Source organism: Mytilus californianus, unplaced genomic scaffold, assembly GCF_021869535.1.
Source record: "Mytilus californianus isolate M0D057914Y unplaced genomic scaffold, xbMytCali1.0.p SCAF_7, whole genome shotgun sequence".
NCBI lineage: Eukaryota > Metazoa > Mollusca > Bivalvia > Mytilida > Mytilidae > Mytilus > Mytilus californianus.
The window spans coordinates 102802218-102814784 of NW_026262723.1; the positions used below are offsets into that span (position 1 = coordinate 102802218).

Genomic DNA, 12567 nt, shown 5'->3' on the forward strand with positions numbered 1-12567 from the left:
CACATTTCTTTCGCAAAATCTGAATTTTAATTTGGCATACATGTATATGTTTTAAAATGTCATATATATAATAAACATGTATTTTAAGTTTCAAGTTGAACGTGTGACTACAATTTCATGGTAAACTACCTTAACCAAAAGCTTTTATCTGACATAGGACAGAAGAACGGACAAACAAACATATATGTACAAAAAGACTGGAAAAACAAATTCCTCCTTCTATTATAGGCGTAGAATAAAAACACATAGTTAAGGCTTACCACACAATTCCTTGTGCTCCAGATCCTATTGGTTTCAGGCTATGGTATCTGTCAAGTATTGTAAATGTAGAGTCGCCAACCTCTACAGTGTAAAACTTGGGTTGAACAGAATTATTCATGGTTTTCTCTTTAGTTCATTTCCATAGTTCATACAAGTAATAGTTTACTTCTTCACAAAAATATTTAAAATGCTTTTTAGACCGTATCACAACTTTTTCTTTTGGCTGTAAAAGAAAAAAATTGTATTCAGTTAAAACTACTAATCTACAGCATGTACACAGTGGGTTTCCTGCATTCTTAATATATAAAATTACTGACCTAAAGCTTAAGGCAAAAGATAAGAAGAAGACTAACTTAAAGGAGCATAAGCTAGTTTTTGGTTTTAAACATTTAATAAAATCCAGTTGTGACATAATATTTCGGTATGAGCAGTCAATTTTAGTTCAATTTCGTCGAAATAAGCTCAGAAACATTGATGATGTATTATTCACTTGCAAGTCGATAATTCAACTTATTTGAATCCTTATATATTATTCATGCAAACTTTAATTTAACCCTTAACTGGGATGGGCTATGCAAGGGCTTAGCATGTTTACTTATTAAAAAGAAATGAATGTCAACATTGAAAATTAGATATACTTTGCTGCTGCTACATATATATTGATAACTATAAAGTGATAGATTATTTTAAAATATAAGAAAAAGGACTAATATGTTTATGGGAACCAGCCTAAAAGGCTTACCATCGCATGGAGCAACATTTATTTTGATGATTATCTTATTCCTTGGCCTACAAAACCACGGGATGATGATAGGTACACATGCGTAATATATAATGCTGTAACTTACAGAGGCTACAAAAAATATATACATGTATTGACAGTTTGATTCACTAAAACTACTGACCACCAAAGTATTATCCTTTAATGAAACAGGCTTAGGTGTTTGCCCTTCATAAAATATAATTTTGATATTTAGTACAGGTCTGCCTCATATTATAAAGCAAAAGAACTGTTGACACAGAGATATGTCTCACCTGCATGTAAAAAAGGTAGAGACAGTGGGTAGGTAGGTAGGCATTTTCTTTTTTTTCGGCAAAGAGAAATTGAAGTGTAAGACGTTTTTTAGTCTTCATGCCTATGTGATTAAAAAAAAAACTTTTTCACATCAGGACAATAAAAGATTTTGAGTAGGCAGCTATTTTCTGGGTAGGTAGGGTTAGGGCAAACAAACGTATTCTTTTTTATGGCCTGGTGGTCGCCATTTTTGCATTTGGGAAAAAAATATATTTATGTCGATTAAAAGTCATGATTGGCGAAAGAAGTATAATGTCATGAATGTTCAACTTCGTCCATATTTTTAATTTTGTTTCAGGTTTCTCTGATATTTACCATTTTACAATACTCGGATTTCACCTTGAACTGTCGATTTTGTCAAAAAATCAATAATCAGCTAATTGCAATTGATAGCAATCTGCAACAATGGCCTAATTAATAAAGGTGTTAAAACAAGGAATTATTTGAATCTGGAATAATTTTTAATTCTGGAAAATTGATGAGAAATTTATGATGAAAACTAACCCAACTAAATAGGGTTAGCCATGCGCGCATGGCTAAGGGGGGTTAGTTAGTTCATACTGAAATGATAGTGAAAGTAAAATTAACCTTAGCCATGCGTGCATGGCTAACCCTATTTAGTTGGGTAAGTTTTCATCATACATTTCTAATCAATTTTCCAGAATTCAAAATTATTCCAGATTCAAATAATTCCTTGTTTTAATTATATTGTTTAATGAAAATGTGTGGTAAATTGGCGCCAAGTTTCAACTGAATGATTGTTTTTTCAACTTTGATAACAATAATTGTTTTGAAGAGGGTACTTCACAATCGTTTCAGCGGCACACCTGTTTTATGCATAGTTTCACGTCTCAACTTTTAGTTTTAACGATGGTTCCGACAAGAAAACTATTGTTTTAAAGAAAGTGTTCAAAAGTAACACAAATATCTTATTTTATTCTTTGTCCTTTAACTAGACAATAAACTGATTAATGATGAATCCCGTGTTTCTAGAAGTTTTACAGTATATCTATTTAGTTCTAGAAATTTTTGTTCTGATTGAGTGTTCATTTATTACAATAAAGAATATAAAAAAGATATGTAGAATTATAATTATCTATATAAATGAGACAACAATTAATGCTGCAACATGAATTTTTCTTGTTAGAAAAATATGTTAATGTGAGTTGACAAAAAAAAATTGAGAGCAGCGAAAAAAGTAATTGACCCAGAGGAAACCCTGCATGTACTTTAACATATAAATTATACAAAAAAAATGTCAATGACACATGAATGAAGGTGCAGGGCCAAATAATCTCCATGGAAATGGGAAATGACAATGCTAATACATCTGCATACATGTACCAAATAACGGTGTCTTGTCACTTACAATGTACCATTATTGGCTCGTCTTAACTGACCTATTCACACAACTTTTGACTGCCAGAGACAGCACTTCGACAACCAGAAACAGCACACTCAAGTTTGCTGCAGCAAAACAAAATTGTAACCTGAATAGACTCAGTATGCATAAAATTGAACCAGTTGTATAGGGAATACATGAAGGATGACTAACAAGCCATCTTTTCCAAAAAAAAAAAAAAAAAGGTACTGGCTACCCTTACCCACAAAAAGTAACAATAAGAAATAATTGTGACCTCCGAGACTAATTGCTGAAATGTATTTCCGGACAGGAACCCAATTTCATGTGGCATTGCAGGTAACAATAACATCATTTTTTTATTGTTACCTGCAGTTATTGTTGCACAGATAAAAAAAAAATAAATTGCTTCGCCGAGCGCAGCTGGATACGACCGCAGAGGTCCAACCCTGAACAGTTGGGGCAAAAATGGACACAATATTCGCACTTGATACAGGTCTGAATTTGGATTGTAACTAAATATTTGAAACATAATAGGTTTCTCACACAGAATAACTGTAGTCAAAGAACTTAGAATTGGTTATATGATTTGAATTTATATTCAATTTTATGCTTTTGTGCAATACACTATGCTGCTGCGAATTGACAATGACCCCCCCCCCCCCCCCCCCAAAAAAAAACAACATTTACCCCCCCTTTTGTTTTGCATTTGTGCAATACACTATGCTGTTGCGAATTGACCCCCCTCCCCCCCCCCCCCTTTCCCCTTTTAAAAAAAAAAAAATATATTTGAATTTTCTTTTTAATTTCTGAAATCTGAAATGAGAAAAAATTGTCCTCCCCCCCCGCCACAATTTTTTTTTCTCAAATAAATGACAGCTAATCACCTCAAGACAATACAACATTTCTTTATACATAATTTAAAAGCAGTGTAAGGGAGGTAATCCAAACATAACATTGTACTTTTTTTTAATAGTCCATTAACCAGGAAACCCTTGGTTTCCCCCCTTTTTTGCCCCTAATTCCTATGAATGGTTTGAGCCATAACCCCCCAAAGCCAATCCTAACATCCCTTTGTGGAATTGAAACTTGTAGTATAATTTCAGAGAGATCCATACACCGTTCCACAAGTTATTGTCTGGAAACTAGAAAAATGCTTATTTGGGCCCCTTTTTGGCCCCTTATTCCTAAACTGTTCGGACTATAACCCCCAAAATCAATCCCAACTTACCTTTTGTGGTTATAAACTTTGTGTTTAAATTTCATAGATTTCTATTTTCATTCACTCAAGTTATTGTCTGGAAACCAAATGTCTTCGGATGATGCTGACGACGTGATACCAATATACGAACGCAAAATTTTTTGCAGTCGTATAAAAACTTGTTTCAGTCTTCACAATAAACTTTTTAACCTACAAGGCAGGGGGACTTGTGGTTGATAAGATTTTACAAGTCCCTTGAAAATTCTATAAGTCCCCCCCACCCCAAATTACCATCCCCCCGAACTAGCGAGGGGGGTTTGTGGGCATGCCCCCAAAATTTTTTTGAAAAGTGAGATGCAAATTCCTGCATTCTGAGAGCTTTGAGAGTCATGTTTGGAAGATACTAAATATAAATATAAATTCAATAGGATTAGTATTATAGTACAAAAAGCAAAGCACCCCTAGAGAGCTGCGAGGGTACAGTGGAATCCGTGTACACTCCCTATCACGATTAATGGAGATGTGGCACTAACTTATATACAAATACCACCACGGACAATCCCCAACCCAACACCAAGGGAGTGTTAGGACACCAGTAAGTCTGTTATTATGGTGGAGGAAGCCAAAGTACTCTGAGTACATACCGGACTCCTCTTCGGAAACAGAAAAACAGAAGACAGATTGATCTCAGGTCAAAGTCAGGGGCCACTTTTACCTACAAAGGCCCCCAAAGTACCCATGTTAGTTTAAACTCCTGTCTAGGTACCAGAGATGTGTGTGGGAGGGTGCAAATCACCCTTCTAATGTAATGAAATTTCCAATGCCCAGACTCAGAATTGAACCCAGGACCTTCAGTACTGTAGCCAATGGTCTTAACCACTGAGCCACCCACCCACACACATACCCGGTATATCTGAGAACTTTCAGTCTTCGAATTTAGCCACAAGTCCCCAATATTTAACACAATATATATGTTTTCTTCATTTATTAAATCAATCTCTTGTAAATACAACCACGGTCTGTCCTTGCTCCAAATATCGAGAAAATTACGTTCTCTAACCCCTTATTATATTTGCGCTTTGAAATATGTCTGTTTTCAGTTGATGCCGGTCTTTTAATTGGCTTTCCCGGCTGGGCACCATTCATACACTTCAAAAACAATGCCATAATGCCATGTTTGTCAACATTTAGATATTGACTAATCAAAGAAGCCGATACAAAATGTATTTATCTTCAATACCTTAATCGATAAGTTCAAGCGGCCTCATTATAAAGAGTAAAGGAACAGTTCACCTGGATACCAGGATAAGAATACAGAATACAGGATAAGCCCTGTCTGTTAAAAACGACTAGATTTTTAGGTACGCGGACAGTGACAAAATACAAATACACAGCGGACCGGTGATTTCACAATATATACTAGTCCCCCAGGTTAAAATTTTCCATAAGCCAGTCAGACTAGTCATAACAGAATATTAACAAGTCCCCAATAAAATTTACAAGCCATGGACGTCGGACTTGTGGCTAAATTCGAAGACAGTTGTTTGATTTCCAAGCAATCAACACAAGAAAATTATGATGTAATAAATGGAGAATGTGTCCCCATGGACACAGATGATGCCCCCGCTTGCATACAACATTATAAAGGGACATAACTCAAGAACAATAAAAGTGACGCTACCCAAATTTGTACTTGATCTAAGTTTTGTGGTGATAAGTATTGTGTATAGGTTTCATGTTTGGTTGGGGCAAACTTAAGTTACAGAACAGAAACTAAAAATTTTGCAATTTTTCGATTTATAAAGGGGCATAACTCAATAATGGTTAAAGTGACACTACCCAAATTCAACTTGATCTGTGTTTTATCAGTGGAAGGCGAAATTAAACATTGCATTGTATAAAGCATTGATTGTAGTTGATTCAACTGGACAAAGGAAGATAACTCCAATTTTAAAAATTACTTGAACAATGACATCATTGATATTTTTAGAAAAAAAAGAAAAATTTTGCAAATTTTCCATTTGTAAAGGGGCATAACTCTAGAACAGTAAAAGTGAAGCCACCAAAATTCAAACTTGATCTGTGTATTGTGGTAATAAGCATTGTGTATAAGTTTCATAACATTTGGTTGAGTAAAACTTAAGTTAGAGATAGAGTGGAAACTAAAAATTTTGCAATTTTTCCATTTATAAAGGGGCATAACTCTAGAACGGTTAAAGTGACGCTACCAAAATTCAAACTTGATCTGTGTTTTGTGGTAAGCATTGTGTATAAGTTTGATAACATTTGGTTGAGGCAAACTTAAGTTAGAGAACGGAAACCAATTTTGGGACGTACTGACGTACGGATGTACGTACGCACAGACTGACATAATGTATCAATTAAATTGTTGGATGATTGCTGTTCATAACCTCAGAGGAACAATTTGTTCCAGTAGAGAAATTTCTAATGAAATTGCTCAACGAGAACAATCGGATCAAAAAGTATTTTCCAATGAGTTTTGGAAAATGCTAAAAAAGAAACAAGATGGAGCAGAAGGACATAGCCAGAATGGAACTGTTTAATGGGCGGTAAAGACATGCATATAGAGTTTGCGATGTGTTTTTGGAGTGGTACCATCTGAAATATATTGGCTTTAAAAATGCTACCAAAGGCTACATACTTGATGTGCAGGTAATGTCACAAAAAAAAGCTAAAATAATCCTTAAAATGTGTAAATGAGCTTTCAATTTATCATTGCTATGTTCAATAAATAATTTGCCATTCATACACATAAAGATGTTCAAATGTATGTAAAACATTGTATACGGGTCAATGACATGAAGACATTACAAAGTATACACACAAAAGTTATAATTTGCAAATGTAAAATTTTCGCAGGTAACAATAAAAAATATTATTATTGCCTGCTATTTCCGTATGAAATTGGTTTCCTGTTCGGAATTACATTTCGGTGTTTAATCTAGGAAGTAACAATCATTACTTTTTGCAGATAATCATAGCCAGTGCCTACACAAAACCCAAAATAATGCTCTCTAATCATAAGTCGTTATGCCTTATGTGGTACTTAATTTGTACATAAGAGATGAAGAACGCTGGTCATTAATTCCGTTTGTCCTATGTAAAGTCCGTTTATTTAATGTAACGTCAGCGAAATACACTTCCAGACGAACGAAATCACCAGAGTTTACTGTACATATATCATTTGTAATATAAACATATCGAACTAGTTTCAAATGTCAAATAATTATGGTAAATATTTCCACTTTTCGTAAAGCGTTGTGAGAGTTCTTCCTTTGTTTGTTTTATTCTCACCTGGAATAATTTCTGATTTGATGCTCTTATAGTTCTTCTTCAGATGATCATCCAGTTTCTTTTTCTTCAACACAGGTGATGAATCAAAATAATTTATCGACCGAGTAAGGTTGACTATTTCGCTGTAAACGTCATCGAATTTTGCGTAAATGTAATTATCGCATAAACGAGAATGCTTGTTTGCAGATTATTTAACAATTTTGTTTACAATTTTTACACATCAACGCTCAATAATATGAACATTCTTTTTGACAAGTAAAATATATTTTGATTTGAATTACAAATACTAAAAGCAAATCGAGTGATGAGGTTATAAAATAGGTCTAACACCTCCGATTTCAGTAAACTGGGCCCTGGTGAAATATTTTCGATTTCGCAAGTTTCACTTCAAATATTCAGTGGATATTCATCTATTAAAAATCTAGTGCAGCGTTACTGTCGCTATAGATCCAACGTAATTTAAAATGTATATGTTATGATCACGGGTTTATATAAAATACACCTTATCGCTATACACCTTATCGCTATTTGTCCGCCATTACTGGACATCACAAAAGTTCCCGTAAAATTTTGACGTCATAATAGAAAATATCTGACGCCACAATGGAAAAGTGATTGTTGTATGACGTCAAAAGTTCAAGCGGGACAGATTCTCGGGTCAAGCGGGAATAGCGATAAGGTGTATTTGTCCGCCATTACTGGACATCACACAAGTTCCCGTAAAAATTTGACGTCATAATAGAAAATGTCTGACGCCACAATGGAAAAGTGATTGTTGTATGACGTCAAAAGTTCGAGCGGGACAGATTCTCGGGTCAAGCGGGAATAGCGATAAGGTGTATAGTCCTTGATATATGATAACTTAATATTCTAAGCTGCCGGTCACTATGACAATGCATGTAAACTCGACTTCTCGGCCTTGTCTGTAGTATCCTGCAGAAGGCTAGAGCACAATTTTAATTGTAGTAACAATTTAAAATTCAATTAAAAGGTAAACGTTGAGCCTTTGTACAAACGTGAAAATAACTTAGCTATATGCTTCTTTTATGGAATTTCTCTAACTGAACTTTTCATTGACATTTTGCAAAACCGGTTATTACCAAACCTCTCTCTATATATATATATATATATCTGCTGCTGTCAGTGTTAAAGTGCAATGGTGACTGAAAAAGTTGAGTCCATTTATCAGTAAAATACAGATTGAAAAACAAAAATTTTTCTTCAGATGCTTATTATTGATCTTGAGATTACTAAGAACTGTCAAATTTTAATTACAACTGATCCATTAAGGTTTACAAATGTATCGTGTCAAAGATTTATTCCAAGACTATCTGTAAATGTTAACTGTAAAACAAACTAAGTCCATCTATCAGTGAAACACTGAAAAATTGAGAAATAAAAACTAAGTTTGTTTATCAGTAAAATATGGAAAAATGAAAATAAACATTTCAAAACTTTGCTTTGGAGTTTCTGGTCTTTTGATCATATAAAAGCTTCTGTCCAAATTTCATCAAATTCTATGAAGATTTGACAAAGTTGTTGATGTTTAAAAAAAACTTTTACAACACACTGAACCTGAATGTTGATGATGCCGACGCCATCGCCGTCGACGATGGAATCTGAATTGCTTTGCCTCGCTTCCGCGACATACATGTCGCAGGTACGACAAGAATAGTACTTGAGAAAAGGGAAATTACAGACCAGTTAGTTTGCTACCAGCTATCTAAAAAAAAATGAAAATACCATTGAAATTGACAGCTTGTTGAATATTTTGATAATATCTTCAATCATTCTTGGTATAGGCAGGGTTTAGATATCAATCAATCCTTTTAAAAATGGTTGAAGATCTTAATAAAACTGAAAAAAATGCAGCAAGTCTTAAGAATATATGCTTTTGATTGCCTTCCACATGATCTACTTTTACTGAAACTTAAAGCACATTGCTTATCTCAAACAGCCTTAGATATGTTAAATAGTTACTTGTCAAAAAGAAAACAGTGTATTAAAATTGGTGAATACATACGTACTTTGTTAGATATTTTCAAAGGGGTGCTTCAAGGGTCCAACCTTGGCCCCTTAATCGATGAATAATTTTTGTGTATACACAAGTGCGATTTATATAATTATGCACTGAGATGATAACACTTTACCTAAAGAAAACAAGTCTTTAGAAAGGATTATTACTTCTTTGCAAGAAGACAGTCATTCTTTATTTAATCGTTTTTGTAAATAGAATGAAGGCTAACTCCGATGCTCACAAGCAATCTAATTAGAATGTTAATCTCTGATTTCGTCATAGAAAGATCACAAGGGTAAAGCGAGTTACGATAGACCTGAATTTTAATCAAATTGGTTTAATTTGTTTATAATGATTGCGAATGTTGGAGGTGGTCTAATATGCCAAGAGAAAATTGGACCTGCCCTTTATGTGAAAATGGCGATATTGGTGATACATACCAATATCTCCTCAAATGCAACCTTTTTTACAACAGAAACTATGGAAAAGATTGATTGATTGGTGTTTATCGCCACCTTAACACTATTGTGCTTTTTCGTGGCGGTCAGTTTTTATAGGTGAAGGAAGCCGCAGTGCTCGGAGAGGACCACCGACCTTCGATAGGAAAACTGACAATCCTAGTCAATAAGATTATCATAGAGTCGAATGCACCTGCCCCGTGCGGGATTCGAACTCACAACCTCAGTGTTGACAGGCTAGTGATACAGTAGTTCGACTTCTTAGACCACTCGGCCACCGAGGCCCCAGAGAAATAAAAGAAAACTTAGATAAGAAATTCACAAAGAATTGTAATATTCTTAAGTTCAGGGAGGGCTCGGATTTTCATTTCTATATCTTTTCATTTTTTTGGACCATTTCTTTTTACTCTTTGATTTTCTGCCAAGTGTTCTCTATTCTTTATATTTCATCACACCTTTAATCTGTTTCTATATTTTTTGGGCCCTTTTTTAACCATTTTTTTCATTTTTACATCGCGATGACCTTGAGGTCATTCCGATGTATTGCTATCGCCTAGATTTCCATTATGTAAATTAGTTTTGGGTTTGTAACCGATCTATAAACATGATAAATATGCGCACATAAACGAGTGCAAAATAACATTCCTTATCGTTTGATATAAATACATCTCTTCAATGAATACTGATAAAAATATTTTTGTTTACAACATAAGTTAATAATATGAAAATGTTTTGTAGTTAGATATATATATATATAAGTAAAAAATCATTGATAATATCAATGCACACGTACCGAAAAATTTTGTTAAAGCATGCGGAAGAATATCTCAAAGAACGTTTTGCGACAATATCGGCAAGGACCGGTAACTCTGTAATTGTTTTTGCGGGAAAATATGAATGCCTACTCGTATCCAATCTTAGAAAAATCGAATTTTTACAGAAAAGTGTCCACCATGCACTTGCATTGCACTATTATTAGAATAGTAGAACAGAATGATATACAAAAATGAAATGGATGCAAATCATATATATATGTAACTGTTATTTTAATATAATATATAACAGTTTACTGATTTGTATCACTACAATATAATAGTTATTACGGTGAAGTTGAATTTCCTGTCATTTATTCATCATCCACGCACGAACTTGTCTCAGAAAAAAATATATCTCTGTACATTAACCTCAGTTTCAGATAGAGAGATATATGTTGTTTCTTTCTGAGACAAGTGCTTTTGACCATCCTCAAGAACTTGTGGTCATCCGATGTTCAGTACTTCAGTACTTTGATTGACCACTATTCTCTAATCCGCTGTAATTCCCATTCACACCCCCATTCACGTTTACCCGTTCATATACTCATACATGGTAATTGAAACTAGAAAATATACTTATATTACTGTATTATGTTATAAAGTAGGTCTTCTAAAAATACAACAGCATTTTATTTATGATTATATACAAGGCACTGACCATTCATGTTTTGTGGAGGGAGGAAGGTTTTTTTAAACAAATTCGGCTAGTTTCCATTTAAAATAAGGGGAATACAAATCGACATTCAGTTTTAAAAACAAATGTTCCTGTATGTTATTGAAAAAAGTCGTTTGTTATTTAGTAAAGTCCTATAAAGACTGTTCCGAGAAAAGATATTTCCCTAGAAATCGTACGTATACAATGTGAGTGTTTGCGACATTTCTTATATCGGTACTAAAATTCTTGATACTAAACATATATTTTTACTATTTCTTTAAAGATCGATTTTAGTTGGTAATTTCTTTCCTGATCACTTAGAAGATTTCACTCTTCACTTTCGATCTTTATCCTGAAATATTGTATTAGAAACCAAAAAAAAAAATATTCGTATTCCAATCAGCATGTACATGTAACGTGACGGTACCCAAATTGCACCTATTTTGACAGTTTTTTCACCTAAGTTTTTTTATGATAAAGACAAAAATTTCCATTCTGTGTTTATTTTGTAGCCGTATCCTTCTTTATTATATAGGTACACCAATTTGATTTTTAATCCCTATTGAGTCATAGAAAAATGGGTTTGAATCGACCTCCAAACTATCCATGATTACGTAATGAGGAGTACCCAAATTGCATCCATGCTTAAATTCACATCCTTAAAAATCAAATAACAGATGTATTGTTTTATTTTTTCAAATATTTAGAACAATTTGGCATTAGTACATGCTCACTATTCATTTTTTTTTAAAGGGATGCTTGTAACATATTTTTTTTGTTCATTTTTACGTTTTTGTGAACGTCGCATGGCGGCGTTTTTGTACATTTTTCTTTTCCAGTGAAAGCTTCATCTGTTGATATAAACTGTGAACGTCTAGTGTATATTTGAATATATTCACCTATTTTGTAAGACGTGTATAATGTCTTATAACTAAAATACAAATTGTTTAGTCTCAAAGAAAACTTTTAAGAATTTCTCAGCTGTTTATGTTGAATAGGTGCAATTTGGGTACTCGGTGCAATTTGGGTACCGTGACGTTAGTTGCTTTTGAATATAGACATTACACATAGGTGTCAGTATTTACACACCCATCGATAAGTTGTCATAAATCACGTATGTTGAAGCTGGGGTTAATTAACGGCCAGTTTAGGAAGTAAAATCAAGCTGTGGCTTAATTTCCTATCTAGATTAGCAGATGCAGTATAGCAATATAATTATGTTAGAAAAAATTTTGTGGTGACCCCGACTTGGGGGGGGGGGGGGGAACACGTGCCCCCTGTGTTTCCTGTAAATCCGCCACTTAATATAACATGCTGGATAAAACTTTTCTTTCAATTGATATATTTGTGATACCTTTAAATCGAATTCGTAGTACATCTTTTAGGTATTTTGAATTTGATGATGTCATT

At 33.9% G+C, this 12567-nt stretch overlaps 1 protein-coding gene across 5 annotated transcripts in view; it reads right to left on the bottom strand.

Annotated features, from left to right (window-relative positions):
* LOC127707980 (stress-activated protein kinase JNK-like) overlaps window positions 1-7343 on the bottom strand; it is a 31568-nt gene extending 24225 nt beyond the window's left edge. For 4 of the 5 annotated variants that reach the window (XM_052212760.1, XM_052212757.1, XM_052212758.1 and 1 more), the window contains exons 1-2: window positions 7213-7337; window positions 261-484 (exon numbers count right to left, since the gene is read on the bottom strand). In XM_052212760.1, the coding sequence (XP_052068720.1) occupies window positions 261-379 (119 nt within the window). In that variant the 5' untranslated portion in view covers window positions 380-484; window positions 7213-7337. Of the gene's footprint in view, window positions 1-260; window positions 485-7212 lie in introns of all 5 variants that reach the window. The other variant, XM_052212756.1, reaches the window with a different exon arrangement.
* Window positions 7344-12567: the final 5224 nt, after the last annotated feature.